The sequence below is a fragment of the Lissotriton vulgaris genome, chromosome 6, assembly GCF_964263255.1.
Source record: "Lissotriton vulgaris chromosome 6, aLisVul1.2, whole genome shotgun sequence".
NCBI classification, from domain to species: Eukaryota; Metazoa; Chordata; class Amphibia; order Caudata; family Salamandridae; genus Lissotriton; species Lissotriton vulgaris.
In genome coordinates this window covers 206,463,980-206,484,671 of record NC_141694.1, presented here as the reverse complement: position 1 = coordinate 206,484,671, position 20,692 = coordinate 206,463,980, and the positions used below count along the sequence as shown (strand labels likewise).

Below are 20,692 nucleotides of genomic sequence, written 5' to 3'. Positions count from 1 at the left end.
CTGACGACGTGGTCCTTCTTAGCAAAACAAAGATCGGCATGCAAAGGTTCCTGGACGCTACGTTCAAATACTCAAAAAAGAACGATCTTCTGATCAATAACAAGAAAACCAAAATCTTGGCGGTTCGTCCAGGGAACTAAGAAACTGTCTTGGTCCCTGAACAAGGAAAGCATTGTTGAATCTAATTGCCAGAAGTACCTAGGTTATCTTTAACAACAATGATAATTACAAAACCCACTTAGAAGAACAAAAAAGGAAGGGAGCTGCACTCGCTTTTGCAATTGGATCAATTCATAAGGAACTACAAGGCCCAACTTTCGCACCAACGATACAGCTCGCTCAGGCAAAAATTATTCCCACACTAACCTATGGTAGCGAAGTCCTCAAAGGCTTGGATAGTGGCCAATTGGACAAATTCATCACAAAGATTTACAGAATAGTGTTCAAGTTACCAACCCAAACATCACCAGCACAAATCAGGTTGGAACTGGGTATCTGCCACCAAACATATGCCAGAGCCATGTCTTTTCTTGTGTGTTGCCATACATTGAGGTCATCAAGGGAAGGCAGCCCAGCACATCATCTGTGGGCCAGTCTCTACATGAACTGATTGCGTGCAAGGCACGATTCCTCGGAAAAAGGCCTAACAACTTTATGTCTAAACGATCTTTGGAGCATACATATAAGTCAAAAGGAATTCAAACGGCTACCGAAAATAAGTACAAAAAAACTATCAATAGTCGACAAGACTTGCCTAGCAAAAAGAAGTCATGGGTGGTTAACCTTGCAATCTTACACCTTGTTGACCCCACAGCAGTACCTAATTGTATCTTTCACTGCACGAACGAAATTAAGTTTTTTAAAACTGAGACTGGGAGTAATCAACCTGTTGGTTCATCTACCAAAATGGAAAAGAGATTACGGACGAGAATCATGTCGACTTTGTGGCAATCACAAAGAAGACATAATACATATTATCTGTCTTTGCCCAAAATTGCTGATTGAAAGACGTTTGCTTCTCAAGCACCTCTGGAACATTAACATGATCAGATCGTGTAGAGCAGCAGTTTTGGCCTGCTTTGACCCCAGGAACACCAAACTAAACTGCGCCCTGGTAAGGTACATGGATCATGCAGTAAAAAAACTCTGTGAGGGGTCCACAGTCTGTGATCCATCATCGGCATAACGTTTTGGCAAGCTCCATCTTTCATCTGTATCCAAATCGGACTTAATTAACTCCTTTTTCAAATGTATTTTTCTGAATCTTTATACTTGCAATGTTTTTTTTTTAATCAAGCAATAAAGTTTTTTACTTACATATCCAAGCCCACCCAGCACTTACTAATTGCTGTATAGGGGGCATAGACACGACCTTGACGAAATGCCTTAGAACCACGACTGATTAGAGGCAGAAACATGTTGCCATAATTATTTGTACAGTGATGCATACAGGTCATTACACTTATGTATGCCTCCTGTATTTACCCCTTGATAATCTTTTAATCACCAGGGATACCACAAAATTAAAGGATACTTTAGTGGATTATCCCATGGTTTTTTAAAGTCATAAATTGGACCTAAATCATTGTCCTGAGAGTAGAAATTTCTACGAGCTCCCTCAGAAAAGACTCGTTCAGAGGTCAAGTCTGCCCTGGTAGTAACATCTTACCAGGGTGGGATGAGGTGGAAAATTATGAAGCATGTCACATATGAGTGAGCCATCGTCATCCAATTCTTGGAATTGCCTTGAATTTAGTTAACAAACAACTAGCAGCACAGAGAGAACTCATTGGGTTTCTGGTACTAACGTGTTGACTTGCTGATTAAGCAAACAGCATTTATCTGAGAATATCACACCAATTTTTGTGTTTGATTAGTAAGGGCAGGCGTGAGCCCCATAACGCCCATCTTGTTTACCCTTTGTGATAGTATATCCCTCTCAGACATTCAACCTGTTTTAGACACTACAACTTTTGGCTTATCCTCTTGAAAGGCAAGTCCAGGAGATTCAGGTTATAAATTAATGTTTCATCCTCTATCCTGGAATTTAGTGAGACTAACTCTGAGGTTGTTGGGCCTCCTGTATCCTGGTTTTGACACATGCTCACTGGCATACGCCGGCTCTGCAGTGGGAATTGAAGCTTTAGTGGGCTTGGCATCAGGGAAACCTCTCAAACATTGTGCAGATCCCGGAGGGAACTGCAAAAGAGCTGCAGTGGTGGTTAACGAACTGCGATTAGATTAGCGGCAGTCCCCTTTCCCTTTCCCAACCAGATAATACAGTGGTGAGAGATGCATCACTCCTGGGATGGGTAGTCATCTCGGAGAGGTGGAGATCAGAGGCCTCTGGTCTCCATCATAATCTGGACTCCACATCAACCTTCAGGAGCTCCTTTTGATCTGCTGGCATTAAAAGCCTTTGCACCCTCCATCAAGGGAAGGCTAGTGCAAATGTTCATGGAAAACACCACTGCCTTGGGGTACAGCAATAAACAGGGCAGGGTAGGGTCCTGTACTCTTTGCCAAGAGGTTCTGGACATGGCTGGAACATCAGTGCATTTCCCTGGCGGTTTAACACCTGGTGGGCTCTCTGAACGCCAGGGTGGACACTCAGCCAAAGGTGCCTAGCAGACCACAGATAGCATCTCCATTCAGAGGTGGTGCGAGGTCCCCTTCAGCAGTGGGGAGAACCTTGGTTAGATCTGTTCACCATACACCAAAAAAAAGGGAGTGACCCCAATTGCCAAGAGAGGGGTACCAGATGTAAACAAATACAACAACTCTCTTGGGTGAATTGTTTTTTTTACACAATAATCTCTATTTCATCATCACATACTCTCATACTCATACACGCTCAATCAGAGACACCCAGACCCCACTAGTCAATTATCATATATATGAAATGGGGCAAAGAAATACATAAAAATGTTTTTTTATTTTTAAGTTCAATCCCTATATCAAATTCTTCAAATAAAAACACTTCCAGTACATTGAAAGTTACATTAAAAACAATACTTAATCATAACAACTGTGAGAGACAACAAATTTCCAGTGCAAACAGTTAATCACATCAATAATAAGTTGTTTCCTGTGGAATGAATCTAATTATGTGAGATGGAGTCTACAGCCCTCTATATTCTATTAGACCCCCACACGTTCCTTGGATACAACCAATTTCTGTGAACAAATGCGTCAACGCGTTTCAGTGATATTATTCTTATTGCAACCACCTTCTTCAAGACAAAATGTATTTTACAGTCTCTCTTAAAGTTCCTAAATTCTTCCAAGGGTGGACCTGATGTATTAATGTCCTCCACTTGATGTGGGTGGGGCTCGCTCGGGCTCCAGGCGCCAACTCTATATATTTCCTGTGTGGGGATTCTGCATTTATATTTTCAGATATTGTAGTTTCCTCCACCTCTTTGGTCCTGTATGGCAGTCCGTCGAGTTTGTAAGGATCTGCCACTTCTATTGTTAGTCGCGCTGATTTTGCAATCTTGTTATTTTCATATGGGTATCATACTCAGGTGCATTCGTGAAAAATTCGGATTAGGGATACACATATGAAAATTACAAGATTGTGAAATCAGCACGAGTAACAATATAAATGCAGAATCCCCACACAGGAAATAGTTGGTGCCTGGAGCCTGGCAGGTGTTCCAAAAGGGAAGGGGAATGGGACAAAAAAAACAGAGAGAGAACACTGCTGCTTCACATAGCCTGGTCCAGGCTGGCACCCATGAAGATCTGTCTGTTGAGTAGTGTCGTTTTCCTTGAGGTCTTTCTTTTTCTATAAAATAAGAAGTGCAACAGAGAGTACAGAGACACTTCTGGCCCACCCAGTCACACTCAACATAGAACATACACTTATATATAGGTCACATTAATCACCAGGTTTCGTGGTACTCTCTTATTCTTATTCTGTGAATTCCAATGGGGTCGTCACTGCTTGTGCATTAGGTTACATGGGAGCAAAACATTAGCAATCATGTCTTAACATATCAATAATGGCAAAGAGAGTCACTGGCTATGATTGTCAATAAAAGCCAGGTAAACGAATATCACTGAGATTTGTGCCTAGACCTTTAACATTTTCACCATGCACACATTACCATAATCTTCACATCTAGGAACAAACCCTGTGGGCTAAGTAAACCAGTGTACATACAATGTGAGAATCAGGGGAATAATTATATACAGAGTTCTTCCATGTGCAGAGTGCGTTGTCAATCTTGCAAATATGTTCCTTAGTAGAATTGTTTTATGCAGATAGTGCAATGATATTCACATCACTAGTCCTTTGGGTCCAAAAGAAACACTCTTCAGAGTCGGTAATTTGCGTGTCGAAAATTACCCCAAGCACTGAATGAAAAAGCAAATATGTAAAATACAAGAGTTGCGATTCACATGTCAAATATGCACAGTACAAGAGTTGTAATTTGCATGCCAAATATGCAAAGGACAAGACTTCTGACTGGTATGCCAAGTGTAATGGAAAAGAAATGTCAAAGTCACACAGCATTTAACTGCACATATGCAGCCTCAAAGCACACTGCACTTAGCTGTTCGATGGTGAGGAAATCACAGACCAAAGCGTTTTCCTGTACAATGCTGAAGAAGGAATTCCTAAGGGGATTCAGAAGAGACATCAGATGTCGGCAGTCTCTAGACGACAAAAGGGAACTAGGAACTAAACCAAGCACTGTCATGTGTGAGGCTTTATCTTCGATAGCCAATCAGCGGCTGTTAGACCACAGGATGATAGCCACTCCTATAAGCATGACTGTTGTCTACCAACCACAGGTTGATCCCTTTTCTTCTTCCTTGTCTCAGGTTCCTTTCCTTGTTCTTTCCCTTGCCCAGAACGGCTCTGCTCTGGGCACCCTAAAGGGCGAACTTTCTGCTATATCAGCCTTTCTGTGGTTTCCTGACCAACCATCCCTCTTCAAATTCCCTATCGTACATAGGTTCTTGAAAAGTTTGCAACCATCTCCCTTCATCATTCCTCAATGGGACCTTAATCTAGTTCTGGCGTTCCTGATGTGTGCCATCAAGAGTCCTTTTAGGCTTCTTATCATCAAACCGGCCTCCCTAGTGGAAATAGCATCTGCTCGGACAGTCAGTGAGCTGCAGACTTTGTCATCCAAGCGTCTGTACTTGAACATCTACGAGGACAAGCTGCTTCTATGATCTAGAGCTTCCTTTCTACCAAACTTTCATGGTTGCCAGTCCATCACCATGCCAACATTTTATTCTCACCACATCCTTCTAAAGAAGAAAAGCGACTGGACTAAAAAAGAGCATTTTTGTGCTACCTTGAATGCACAAGAGAGTTTTGGGTGAACAACCAACTCTTTGTGGGGTATGTCAGAGTAAAGAAGGGAAAGACTGTGCAGAAGCGGACCATCTACCGCATTGGCCAAGAAGCAACCTCCTGAGGGCTCAAGTGGTCATTCCACCAGGGCCAAGGCTGCAACCACTGCATTAGCATGCAGAGTGCCTGTCCATGACATCTGCTTTGCAGCAACATGGTCTTCTCTGCACATGTTCACAAAACACTCATGTCAGGACAGTCAAATCCATCAGGATGACACTTTGCCCATTCAGTCCTGCAGGACTATTTGGTATGACATTGTTTCACTGACCCACTGCTGACCCACCTCTGAGGAGATATTTCTTGGGTATCTATTCTAATGATAGGAATCTGTGGTTAGAAGTCTCTATCAAATAAACAAGTACCTCAATAATGCCTTATCTGGTAGTAATTCTATCTAGTGGCAGACTACTTACTGGCACCCCCATCTTCCCCCACTGTGAATGGATTTCCAGGGACAGGGCTTTCCCCTTTGACAGCCGGGGTATTCCAGAACAGTGGTCAAAGATTTTCATAGCTACTCACTCCTTGCGTGGCAAGTCACGAACAAAACTGATGTCAGCAGGCTGTGGTGTCATCTATGTGGACACTGCACATGTCACTCCACATGGGGCTGATCACTGCCACATACTGTGCACAGGGGTACTGCTCATGCAAACACTTCAGGATCCAGTCTGATGCCTGGAGTTAAATATTAGGTAAGGAATCTGCAGCTATAAGGAGTCTCTACCAGCCAAAGGTAAGTAACTTGGGGGCATATTACCAAGCAATAGCGATAATTATCGCTATTGCTTGGTTAGAGACAAAAATTTACCGCAGCGCTGCGGCGATTTTTACCGCAAATAAACCTTGGTATTACCAAGGTTTAACGCAAATGCGGTAAAAATCGCCGCAAAGCATGAATATCGCTGAAAAGTCAGCGATATTCATACATTAGCGAGCTAATGCTCTTAGCCATGTTATCCACCTCCCATTGGATAACATGGCTAAGAACTGCTCAGGGCAGGTGTTAGCTTTTGGAGATATTCCGGTTTAGCGTGAATATCTCCAAAAGTTGGTAATAGGAGATAGCGACTGTTTTCAGTCGCTAACATCTTGGCACGCCCACTTTGCATCTCATTAGTGATAAATATCACTGACATGCAAAGTGGGGCCCAAGATGGTCGCTATCTCCTACTAGCTGTCGCTAACTGGTGTTAGCGGCAGCTAGGTAATAGGGAGATAATTTTATCTCTGCTTTCTTGGCTTTTAAAGCCAAAAAAGCGGCGATAAACCCCCTTGATAATATGCCCCTTGTTTATTAAGGTCCCTGAGGTCAATGCACATTCCAATGCATTTAACCCCGTCTTTTGGTCCAAAAATACAACAGGTGCAACCCATGCAGATGACTCAATCTAAATAAAAAATATATTTTACTGATATATATATATATATATATATATATATATATATATATATATATATATATATATATATATATATATATATATATATATATACATATATATTAAAATTCCTCAATAAGTCATTGCGGAGCACTGACCAAACTCTAGATCGTGTCCTGTGAGACTGTGAAGAGAGAAGAGAAGCGTCATGACTGGCACTCGTGAGGTAAGGACAGATGCAGTCAGGGGGTTCTCTACGGTCTCAATCGAATCAGTCTGAAATCTGACATCAGGAACTGGTGAATGAAGAGGCAGATGCCTGAAGTGCGAAGAATCTCAGGTAATTGTACTTTACAAGAATGTGAGCACTCACCATGTGTACTTTACTAGTGACAACTTTGAAGGGTCCAGCATCTAAGAGAGCATCAGAATTGTGTTTTCTCTGTTCTCTGACTAATACTCCATCTCCTTCATTGAAAGTGGTGTTCTTAGCACATTGCTGCTTGCTGGCATGTACTTTCATCTTTTGGCGACTATACAAGTCTGTTCGACGAATTGCACTATCTGTTGTAGATCTTCCGTTAGTTCATTGTGGTGACTTGGTCATCATTGCTCTCCTAAATATCAGGGTGGCTCAACTTTCAACTGTCGTTGAATGAGGAGTCGGCCGGTAAGCTCAGAGAGCAGCATGGAGAGCTGATTTCAGATCAAACTTCTTCAATGTAGTACGCTGGATGTTCTTTTTACATGTGCTTGTAAAGCATTTTACAGTGCCATTTGCTAGTGGCCAAACAGATGTACTTTTCTGATGCTTCACATTGAGGTGACTAAGAAAGTCTCTGAATTCTCAACTGTTAAAAGGTGGGCAATTGTCAGACTTTAGAATTTAAGGAACACCCCATGTTGCAAATATGCTGTCTAACCTCTCTATGATTCTTTCTTGAGTGATCAATGAGAGATCTTTTATTAATGGAAAACGGGAACGTTAATCAATAACCACCATCAGGTGATGTCCATTGCTTAGAGGACCAAATAAATCAACAGTGATTCTCTCCCAAACATGTTTTGGTAAATCAAAAAAAGGTTCAAGGTATGTTGAGTGGTTTTGGGAGATAAGGAAGTGCACAAATGACAGGCCTATAACTTTTTGTCAACTCTCTCTTAAAGATGAGGAAACCGAACTCGATCTCAGGGAGCTCATTTAGTGTCAATAATTCCACAATGTCCTTCGTGGGCCACTTCAATTACTTGTTGTTGCAAACTCATCGGTATGACAAATATAAAACCTCATAAGACAATACCTTTTTGAGTAACAGGCATGTAATCTTTTACATTTTTGAACTTCTAATATTCGTGAACATTTGATCGAACTGCACCCAGCACCGTCATATGCAGCTGTGATGACCATAACAGGAATGGATATTATTAAGCATGAACACATTGTTAAATATAGATTGTCAAGGAACAAACAGATACTTTTTCCACAAACGACAGTAATAAAATCTAATTTCGATTCCAAGTGTTCACTGTCGGTTTATTTTGTACAATAACACTTTCAGCAAGAGATCAGCCAACACGTGTTTCATCTTTTAAGACTTCTTCAAGGCAGTTCAATATTTTTGATCCTAATAATCTTCATGCGTATTCCAATGTTAACTCCGAGAATAGATATGCAAACTGGGGAGCTGCTATAAAAACTGTAAATCGATTCTCAAATCATGAATCAAATGTAGTAGCAAGTCGCCTCATTTGGCAATAGAGGGAGTTCATAGTAAGCTCCCCCACCAGTAATACGCAAAGGTGTCCAAAACGCCAGTCTGTTTTTCACATGTGAAAAATTGTAGGGGCTGTATCCAGGATTGATTTGCAACAATGTCTTTTAGTATTAACATGTCACTGCCTTTGCTCGTAACTATAACGGTTTGTTCCAAAGAAATAACGGTAGGTTTACTGGACTTTTCAAAGAAGTTACTGTAGGCTTCAGCCCCTTTGGAAGGGGTACCATGACACTGTACTGACACTCATGAATAATAGTCAGCAGGGTTTGGATCTTTCCCTGGTCTGTGCACAATAGTGTAGTCAAATTCCTTTAGTCATAAACCCCAACTTTAAATTCTTGGAGGGATCTTGGCTTTTGTATTTTTAAAGACGGTAAGCAATGCTTGAGGATCTGTTAAACAAGTGAAAGATTTCCTGCATAAGAATACGTAGAAATGTCAACAAGCCCACACCACTGCTTAACGTTCTTTCTCAGGTTGTGAATAGGCACGTTCAATTTGTGACAAACAGGTGCTTGCATGTGCCACAATAAGCTATCGAGCACTCGTGTCCGCTATGGTGGATAAGGAACACACCCAACTGGGCGTGAGCTAACAACTTCTGTTAGAAGCAAAGGTTTAAAGTAGGCCATTTCAGTGGCATCATCATTTGTATGCTTGATTTTCCTAAAACTCTGTTCACATTTGTGGGACCAGTAAAATGAAGCATTTTGTTTTGTTAAGTCTCTTAAGGAAGATCCTGATCCAGCGACTATTCAGTTTGGGAGTGAGGGGCACGGCACTTTGTTGGCTTTCATCCTTCCTAAAAGATAGAACATTTCAGGTCTGTGAAGGGAATATGCGATTGGATCTCCTCCCCCTCCAGTGTGGGGTCCCCCAGGGCTCTTCATTGAGCCCTACACTTTTTAACACATATATGGCCCCCCTGGAGGATGTGGTCTCCCCCTTTGGGATAAAAGCTGTCACATACGCTGGACACCCAAATGATTGTATCATTCTCACTGGAAGAGGACAAACTCAAAAACCTCCATGACTGTTTGGAAGGAATTCACGCTTGGATGTGCAACTCAAGGCTCAAGCTCAATGGCTCTAAAACTGAGCTCATGCTGCTGGGACATAAAATGTCATCCCTCCCCACTGCTATGTGGCCAGCATGCTTAGGACCCCTCCCACAACCCAAGACTGAGTCAAAAGTTTTTGGCTTGAACAGGACCTCTCTTTGAAAACGCAAGCAAAAAAAACAGCCGGTACTTGTGCGGGCTTAGTTCGTTCTACCAGGAAGATTCTCCCACTACTCCCTGCACCCTCACAAAAAATGCTCATCCAAGGTCTAATCTTATCAAGATTAGACTATTGCAACGCTCTCTTCTTGGCTGCCCCAGAATCTACGATCAATGTTCTTCAAAGAACACAAAATGCCGCTGCAAGGATCCTCACAGGGACCTCCCGCAGAGCATCAGCCAAACCCGCCCTAAAGGCACTACATTGGTTGCCGATCCGCGAAAGGGTCAAATTTAAGGCCCTTTGTACCACTCACAGAGCCATGCAAAATCAAGGGCCCCCAATGCGGAAGACCATGCTCTTCCCATATATACCCAACAGGTCCCTACGCTCAGCCCAGGGTAATCTGGCTACAGTCCACAGAATCAAAAAAGCTCGAACTGGAGGACGGCGCTTCTCGGTAACAGCCGCAACCATTTGGAACGCTCTGCCAATTCAACTTCGCTCCGAGCCCAACCATATGAAATTCCGGAAGCTACTCAAGACCCACCTTTTCCCGCAATAACCCTCCTCCTTACTCCTCTGCTTCCACCCTCAGATGTTATTGTAATCTCAGCGCTGGGACGCTCACGGGCAGCCATGCGCTATAGAAATCCCAAATTCATTCATTCATTCATTCATTCATTCATTCATTCATTCATTCAAGCACGTACAGTGGCAAAGTCACGTATGTAACAGCAACAGTAACTGGCATTGCAAAAAAATGAACGTAACAAGGTAACATCTTGTGGGAGACTGGCGGCTGACAAAGCTTTTACTTTATCTGGATCCAGTGTCATACCCCTATCAGAAAAAATATGCGCAAAGAATTTGAATTTTGTTTGGTGGAACTCACATTTATCAGCATTTAAGGTAAAACTGGCATCAGCAAGTCAAAACCACACTTGTGTAAGAGCTTTATTATGTTCCTTTTGTGTAGTTCCGAAAACCAATATGTTATCACTGTAATTGAAAGCATTCATGAAAGGTTGTATGATACGTTGAATGACATCTTGTAAAATGTCAGCTAATGACACACCAAAACTAAATGCTTTAGATCTAAACAAATCAACATGGGTAAAAAAGGTGGAAATGTACCTGTAATTTTTTTTAAGTTCCAATTGATAATATACTTTGTTTAGATAAAGGCGAGAGAAAACTTTGGCACCATTTAGCTGTGTAATCATGTTGACAATGTGCAGACCAGGATGTCGTTCTCTTTCAATTGCTTTGTTAGCTTGACGCATATCAAGACAGATGTGTACAGTTCCTTCACTGTCCTTTTTGGGCACTACCACTATGGACAAACCCCATGGAGTAGGACCAGTAGATTGCTCAATGATATACTTTATTAATGTCTCAAGCACTTTCTCAACAGCTTCTTATAGGTGAAATGCAATTTATATATTTCTTTGAGCTACAGGACTAAAATCCTCATTGATATGCAGTTGCCCTTTAATTATCTTAAGTTTTCCAAATCCACGAGACAATGATGGAAACTGACTTACTATTTTGCGACAAGCATTCATGTTGTAGTTAACAGACATCAGTCGCATATGAGCAGCAGTTTTGAAACTTTGCAAACAGGCACTTGATGCAGTATCTTGAACAAAGATTTAGATGATGATGGACTTCATTTAGGGTTGATTTGCCTCATCTGATAGAGTTACTTGACCTTGTGGGTGTGCATAGAATGTCATTTCTGCAAAGTTCGGGCAGCAATTTTGTTTTCTCGTTGTGAAGCACTTGCCTAATCCTTTGCCTTGCAAGCCATTACAAAATGATTCTCCTTCCCAAAGCTTTTGCATACTTGTCCAGTTTTACCTTAGTGTGCAAACTGAAATCCACATCTAAAGCCCAGCTTCTTTTTCCTTGGAGATATCACTTTGTGTCTTTCTGCTCTATGTTTCTGTTTACTTTTCATGTTCCCGACTGACTCACTCTGAACACCTCTGGTCTCCATGTCATCAGCTTGTCAATCAGCATGTTTCTCATCACTGACAGGGTTTCTCCCAGCATTCATCGTCTAAATAAATCTGACAGACATCCGCCGATAACTCAGAGACATACAGCTTCTTCATCATTGATTTCATTGAACGTACGGTGCTTGATGAGTGTTTCAAGTCTCTCAACATATTTGTCAATTATTTCACTAGCTTTTTGTCATTCCTGACTTAAAATATATCTTTGGCAGCAGTTTTTTTGTTACGTCTTTTACTCCTTCAACAACAAGACTTCCTTAGGCATTTGACAATCGTTCTGTGTCCTGTTTCTTCTAGTGCATCAATCAAATCATCAAATGTTTCTATCCAGGCAGTCCACCTGTCAGCAATATTCTCCTTTTTAGCAGTGTTGAATGTAGGTGGTGGCTTCAGGAAGGCAGTGGCTGTATACCTCGCACCTCTTGCTACTGTTGAGGAAAGTATATGCTGTTCAGACAGTGCTTTATGTTCATTTGACATCAGACCTTCTACAAGTACTGGCTCATTACTTGAACTGGGGTCGTCTGGCCCAGTCACTGGACTCGCTGCACCTTCTTCCTCCTTTTCTGTAGATACTGGTTTTGTTTCTTGTACCTTCTTCACCCTTCTGCATAGTATGTGGTTTTCATTGCCTTTAACATTATCGTTCCGTATGATTTACAGCTCAGTGTTGCATAAGGGTGCAGTATCTCTTTCACATAATTATAACAAAGGAGAGAGGGAGAGAAAAGTGGATTTAGTCTCCCCGAATATGTTTCATAAACAAAGTGGAATCTACTCGGATGGTGGTGGTGATCCCTACTGTGGTGGGGAGCACTCAGTGTTGTTAAAATACCCCTCACACACCAACAGGCCCCTTGGTGTCATGCTTCGATATCGGGGTCTTCGCACCCCTCTCTGGGATGCGGCGTGCTGCGACCGACGACTACTTGGGAGCACTATTATTGGACTATGTGTGGATGTGTGTGGGGTAAGGAAGAAGGAGTTTTTCACTCCGAAACATGTTCTTGTAGACGCACATATGAGGTTGATGTACATAATTATACACTAACAACCTCTCACTGCACCTCTTTTAATGATACCAGCCGGGGGCTTAATAAAATGTTATTTTTTCACCCCACGAGCCAGGTATTTTTTAACCATCACTTAACCCACCACTCACGTACATTCATTACCCCACACACATCCACACATAGTCCAATAATAGTGCTCCCACGTAGTCGTCGGTCACAGCACGCCGCATCCCGGAGAGGGGTGCGAAGACCCCGATGATGAAACATGACACCAAGGGGCCTGTTGGTGTGTGACGCAGTGAAATCTACTCAATTTCACTGCATCACTTTTAGGGCGCCACTGCGTCAAAACCTTACGCCTGCTTGAAGCAGGCGTAAGGAGTGACGTAGTGTAGTGGGAAAAGGCCACAAAATGCATTGCTGAAGTTGCGTCGTGCTTGCGACACGACTCCAACAATGCATGATTTTTGCCCCAACAGATGCGTCAGAATTTCTGACGCCTCTGTCAGTCTTTCCTCCATAGTGCGCCGTATTGTAAATAAGGTGCATCCATGGTGGCGCAAGCACTTTTTAGGGTGGATAAAGGAAAGTGATGCATCTTTATAGATGCGTCATTTTCTTGTAAATCTGCCCCTAATTGTTTATGAATTGTTCTCAGCCTTTCTCTCCAGACCTGTTTTAATATATATAAGGTTGTATATTCTACATTTTTTTTTTGGTTAGCCGAATCTCAACTTTACTTTATTTCCACAGGTCTCCTATGTTATATATACAGACTAGGTATTATCTGATTTTACTTGTTACACCCTTTATTGTGCCTATACCTGGGCCCTCATATTTGTCTGCACTTTACAAATAATTAACACTTCATTAAATATATGACACAAAGTTATTTCATGGCAAGTCGTTTCTATAACTGATTCTCTGTACTGTGTTTGCGTATGTGTTTTATGACTTTCCAGTGTTGTCACGCAGCCTTATTGTTTGTTTTATTTGTTACAGAACTTTCTCGATACAGCAGATGTGATTGTGAAGAAGCAAGACACGTGGACAACTGTGAATGAAACGCAGAGGATTGAGGGCGGCTCTCGGCTGCTTCAGTCCACGCAGGAATTCTCAAAAGCGCTTCAGATAAAGGACAACATCACACGAGAGACAGAGACCATCATTTTGAAAGGAATTGTTGTCACTAATGAGACTCCCATCTTTAAAGAAACTTTTACTTTTGAAAATACAACAGGGAATGTGCAAGTTGCTAACGAGACCCTGGCGACTATTCGCAGCTCCAGTTTAATTACCATTGCTTATTCCGAGCTCAGTAACATTTTGACAGCAACTGAAAATCAGTCTGTGAATGCCTTGGTGATGTCAACAGTTGTGGGGAACCAGAACGGCACTAGTTCAGGCGAAGATTTTAAGATATCAATGGCGTTTGATAAAATCAACCGCTCCCTATCTAATGCATCGTGTGTCTTCTGGAAGTTCAATGCCAACGGATCCGGTGATTGGGACACAGAGGGATGCAGAGCCACTGAACAAGGAAATCAAGTCATATGTACATGCGATCACTTGACTGCCTTCTCAGTATTAATGTCCTCCTCATCCTCGCCACCTAAACGCAATTTAACAGAGGAAGAAAAACGGAGGGAGGAAACCTTAGAGCTCATCACTTACATTGGTGTGGGCATTTCCATGGGAAGCTTAGTTCTTTGCCTCATAATTGAGGCATTGGTCTGGAAGTCTGTTACCAAAAATAAAACATCCTTCATGCGACATGTGTGCATGGTCAACATCGCTCTATCGCTTCTGATTGCTGATATTTGGTTCATCATTGGAGCAAGCCTCACCCCACAACTGGCCAATCAAACTTACACCAATGCAACCACCAGCACAGCACAAGCCTGTGACGCTGCTACATTTTTTGCCCACTTTTTCTACCTTTCGCTTTTTTTTTGGATGCTGACCATGGGCCTTATCCTGTTTTATCGCTTAGTGTTTGTTTTGAGTGATATGAGTAAGACAACTATGTTGGCAATAGCCTTCTCTTTGGGCTACGGATGCCCCCTCATCATATCAGTGGTTACTGTAGCTGCTACAAGGCCACAGAACTATTACAGAGAAGGCAATAGATGTTGGCTGAACATCATGAATACCAGGGCATTCCTTGCCTTTGTTGTACCCGCCCTAACCATTGTTGCTGTCAATTTTATCATACTTGCTGTGGTCATCATAACACTTCTTAGACCTTCTGTTGGAGATAAGCCAAGAAAAGAAGAGAAGAGCACGATAGTCAAGATTGCTAAAAGCGTCGCCATCTTAACACCATTGCTAGGACTGACCTGGGGATTTGGAATAGGGACTTTGATAACAAATACCTTTGCGCTCAACGTAATATTTTCGCTTCTGAATTCGCTACAGGTAAGTCTGTGCTGTCTTGCCAATTCTTTAATATTCAATGTTATGCATTGAGTGTAAATCTTTGGTTTGCAAATTTGATGATGTTTTCTTTGTAAAAATATAAAATCATGGCTCTGTAACATCAACAAGCTGGATCTCACTGGAATCATCAGATAAAGCATCAGCCATTGTGCAACTGAAACAAACTTGATGCACATGTTCCAAATTTCCCAGCTACGTGCGTGAGAAGTCTTTTTTCTCTGCATTCCATTTTTTGTTGTCCTGTTCCTTCGATTAGAATTAAGCATGCTACAATGTCTAGAATTTAAAGAAGAATTCTGGAATAGTTGAGCTGGTCATGCAAGGCAGCACACAATTTGCCAGATTCCAGATTTTCGTTCTCATAACTTTTGTTCAATGTTGTTGATCAGATTCACTTGCTTAAAAACCCCAAAATGCATTAGTCACTAGTTGCTAACTCTGATGTTCAGTTTCCGGGAAGGTTCAGATAAACAAGCTACCAAATATTGCTTTTTAGAGCCAAATTTACCAAATTCCCTAGAAGAGTCTAAACATTCCTAGGCTTTATTGCTAGTGAGGTTTTGGATGTACAGTTTGATATAACGACCTGAGAGTTCAAAATTCTTAAACATTATAGGGCCCTATTTGCAAACAGTTTTTTGTAGTCTGTTTAATAGTACTACAATACTACAATCCACATACTGCAACATTCTTTCCACTTACCCAAGTGAGGAGACTCCTGGTTCCATCGTTCCTAAGAAGAGATCTCTGTCCCAATTGCGGAGATCTCCGAACATGTGCACATATGCATTTGTGGTAAGTGTGGAAGGGACAGGAGGAGTGACTTAAACATTTCGATTACTTATTACAAAATGTGAGGGACTTTTGAAGTTTTTACAGGGGGGTTAAGGAGGGGTTTAGCGTGCAACAAATACCCACCTGTAAAAGAGTAGGCCCGCTGCCTTTCAAAAGCTGAAATTTATAAACGTAATACTTTCACAAATGGCACAAAACAGTTACCAGTGTGTTGATGGAGCAAGCCCATCGACACACATGGCCACCCATTGGAAGTGTAACACCTTTTCATGGATGGGAGGCAGGGACAGAAAATAAAACCCTTTGAGAAATAAAATAAATGAACGTATGTCATCTTTTAAAATATATAGAGAGATTTTTTATTGTAAAAATTATATATAATTTAAAAATATTTTATTATATTTGTTCTAACAAAATATCTCAGATTTAAAAATAAATGTATCTTTTCATTTTTGTAAATCAGATTTAAATTAAATATGTACATAGCCTTCCGCCCTTTTAATACATATTAAATAAAATAAACATTTTACTATAAGTGGGATTTTTTTTATAATACATCACTTAAATATATTTCTATTAATTAATGTGTCAATATATCCTTAAGATAATAGTGCTGTAACATTGTTTTATTTCACATAATATTTAGCATTAAAATATATTGACAAAATTATTGAAAATTTTAATAAACGTTTTTACTTTACTCTATACTTTACCATGGAAAGATCTCTGTCCTGATGAAGATTACTTGTGTGAAAAACTATTGCTAATAATGTTACACTTATAAATTTATGTTGTAAATAAAGCTAGGTAGTCCATATACTTTCTTGTTTCTCCTTTATTCAGGTAAAATGGTAAGACAAGTAGTAGAAGGAGAAACCCCATCAGGAGTGGCCTCCTGCCACTCAGCCCACATTTAACTGCCAGACATACACACAGAACATTCTAACAAGCTCTTGCATCATACATTCTATGCTGGGCAGCAGGGACAAGTACAGCAGTTTACCTCTTCCTCTTGGTTTAGGGAGAAATGGAGACATATAAGTCTACATTTTAGAGTAGCTTAACAATTGGACATAGTGAATAGCCAAAGTAATAAAGTTATTCCAATGCATAAGAGAAAATTTACCCATGAGTAAATATACACTTATAAATTTACCTTAGCCAATAGGGCCACATAACGTTTATCTGTTCACTTCTCTTATGCACATTATTTGATCTTTTTATCCTGCTTCTACCATGTAAATGATTAGTAACATAAAAATGGTTGGTAATCTATATTGATGGGCCAGGATACGAAAATTAAAGATTACCCAACTCTTGCCATCTCAGGCCTTGCACAGAAAGTCTGTTGTCGAGACAAAGCAGATTATGCCTGGTTGGAAATCACTCATTAGTTATATTTAATGAGAATTCATTCACAAAAAGCTATACATAGACAGCACTTTGGTCACTATATGAGTCATAAATGCCAAAGCAGCAGGGAACATCCTCTTAAATAGTTATTTTAAGCCATAATATCAGCTACACAATGATGTCCCCTAATTAGCTTAAATTATCATTCAAATGTCAATATTACATATTTGGGAATACTCTAATTTTGTCCCGAAATATTCACCCATCACTTGTAGTAATCATTTGTCCCCATCCGAAGCACTGGCTTGCCATTTCTATTATTAAATATTCAGATTCTACTTATTATGCCTTATTATTAAAATAGTTTCTTTGCTAAATTTGTCTTTATCCCAACAAAGAATAGAATTTAGGGTCCCATTACGATGGCGATCGGACAAGCGTCTGACTTCCATTCTAGCGGGATTTGGATCACCCGACAAGTAGTCAGCCGTCTCACCTGCCATATTTTGATACGACCGCCATAAAGGCGGTCAGAAACATGTCTTTTTCTAGAGCAGCTTGTGCTGCAGCCCGGAAAAGGGATGCAGCACAAGCTGCAGTAGAAAAAGCATGTTTTTAAACATTCATTCCCTCTGTGCCAGGCACCATATGGCCAATCGATGTGCCCTCTGGCCACTGAGTGGCCTACTGAAGACTGGGGCCCTGCTCAGGCCCCCAAAGTCCCTTTCCGGCTGCCTGTTCAAGGCTTTGGGACCGTCGAAAAGAGATACCCTAATCCCTATGGCTGTGCCTGAGCAGACGATGCCCTATTGTAGGGATTAAGAATTCAACCACTATCCCAACCGGCTCCTTCAGCCTGTCAGAGGTTGCGGTATTTCCCCCCGCCCAAATTGCTCTGACCACCAGTATTGTGAGCCCACCGAACTGATACCCTGGATGTAGGGAGGACCAACACTGATGGCCTTGCTGTGGTGGTCCACCCGACATCCTAATGAATCCTTTAGTTTTCATTAGATACTCTGACATGGTCCCCTGTGATTGGGTTTAAGTTTAAGTTCAAGAAAAAACTTTATTTCCAGTTTGTGTTTTGATTTGCAATCATTCTGTCGCCAAATAACATAATTTTTTTTTAATTTACATTTAGTAACTACATTTATGCCAATCTCATGAGTCAACATAGTCCAATGTACAGTAGTCAATGCACGCAATACTAGGAGTACTCAATATTGTTACATACTTCAGGGCATAGTATAACATTTTGTGCAATATTTATGAGTTTGCACTCCTAAAGTATATTCTCTTCTTGCATTAAAATCTACTAAATTATTTAGTAGATCTACTTGCATACCTATGCATTGTTAAAGAGAAGCACACATAGGTACATTCATCAAAAAAACAAGCTTTTTTACTGTGTGGTTTTATTGTTTGCAATGCTGTTCACAGTTTGCAATATAAAATGTCTAGTCAGGTAGGTGAAGAAAAGGCATAGTTTAAAAATAAAAATGTAATAATGTTCTTGGCCTTAAAAATAATAACAATGGGTCCATTTGCTCAACAGACTGCATTATCAGACTTTATCTGTAGCCTAAAAAAAGTGTTATGAAGAAATGTCAGAAGATGTCTAATGTGTAACTGCGTAACTTAAGACATACACGGCGGAATATTGCATTGCAGACATTTGACACACCTAACATGAACACTAATGTGATAATAAATCATCTACGAAATGCCCGGGCCTTGATGGGTGCCCATCCAAGCAGTGCCAAACCATGAAAGCACACGAAGGGAGCGGACAAGTTCTCTCTCTCCTTATACGTGTTATCATTACATTTTTCTTTTTAGAGTGGATGGTATGAGTTCTTTTAGACAGCCACAATTGTCTGTCGATCTATATGGGTCAGAAATGAGGCAGTGTCTGTGACACTCCAGCAAAGAACAAGCAAACCTCTGCCATTTACTGAGTATTTTGTGACTGCACCTAGGCAAAACTTCAGCTGGTTGTCTTTGTTCCCTATTTTAGATCATCAAAGCTGGTATCATATTTTGACTATTAACTAAAATTAATTTTGAACTATGTAGCCCATATTGGGGACTGCAGATGCAAAAGCACAGGACATGATTTAGTGGTAAGATTATTTTGCTACCACTGCTAGTTCCCCTTATTGCTAGTTGCCTTCATAACAATCTTTTGTTGTTAAAGGTCACATATGTCACTTATACTATACTACAATATATTCACTAATAATTCACTACTTCTTCCATCCACATTTTGATTTCAACACATTGTATCTTCACTTGGCTGGCAGCTCTGGCTTCTTCTAAAATATAACGCTGATTCGATACCTGTGCGAAAATGTCACTATTTAAAATGTCTTTATTCTACATTTTAGGGATTCTTCATTCTGGTGTTCGGCTCACTTATGGATGCAAAGGTGATAATTGACATTAATTTTGTTACAAATACCAATGAATAGTCACTGCATTGCAGATTGTATTCAGTGTTCAATCTGACTAATTTTGCTGCTCTTTTTACTAAACAGACCCGTGAAGCACTATTACGCCAGTTCTCTCTCACAAGATGGGCTTCCCAACTCACCAAGGTAAGTTTAGAATACTCAATACTGCCATGTGTTGCAACAGGATGTACCAGGTGTGGGGTAGTATAAATGCTTGCAGACAGCACACAAAGTGGCAAAGCGACGTTACACAGGAGTGGTTGTAAGTATTTGGGACAATGGCACAACAAATGCCTGAAACAGTCAGTGTCCACAAATTGAAGCGACCAGTTGTGTGCCTTTTGTAGCAGTGTGAATTTCGGCTGCAGAGATATCCCTTATATAACATCCTTCTGGTCGGGCCTGATCATCATGTACTACAAGTAAATAGGATCACAGCTATCTTCTTGATTGACTTAAATGTGGGAAAGGTGCATACCAAAGAAAGTGAACATTTTAATATAACAGAAAATTGGTCTCTTTTCGCAGAATGAGATTTATAACTGGTTTAATCCATTTGTGGGCTGAGATGAATCGGTGCAATGCAACGAGTGTTATGCCTCTTGTATTGACAACAGTGTAGTGAGTATAGATCCAGTTAGTTGACTGATTCTGGAATAGCGAAGACCAAATGTCTTGTGACTTAAGGTTGAAGTAGAACCATTTGCAGAGCTCCTGCTTTTGGTACTACCAATTAGTGGCGTATATATATATGAACCTTTTCCCACATTAAGTAGTAAGCGATATTCTAAAAGCTATGCAAGATTTGCAGACTAAAACAAATATGGTGGAAAAATCACATATATTCAGAATGAGAA

General features: G+C 40.8%; 1 protein-coding gene across 1 annotated transcript in view; it reads left to right on the top strand.

Annotated features, from left to right (window-relative positions):
• The window catches only part of LOC147707028 (adhesion G protein-coupled receptor F5-like), a 1,085,534-nt gene that overhangs the window by 1,011,728 nt on the left and 53,114 nt on the right, over positions 1-20,692 (top strand). The window contains exons 17-19 of the mRNA XM_086926248.1: positions 13,795-15,210; positions 19,770-19,811; positions 19,920-19,979. Of these exons, the coding sequence (XP_086782374.1) occupies positions 13,795-15,210; positions 19,770-19,811; positions 19,920-19,979 (1,518 nt within the window). The remainder of the gene's footprint in view (positions 1-13,794; positions 15,211-19,769; positions 19,812-19,919; positions 19,980-20,692) is intronic.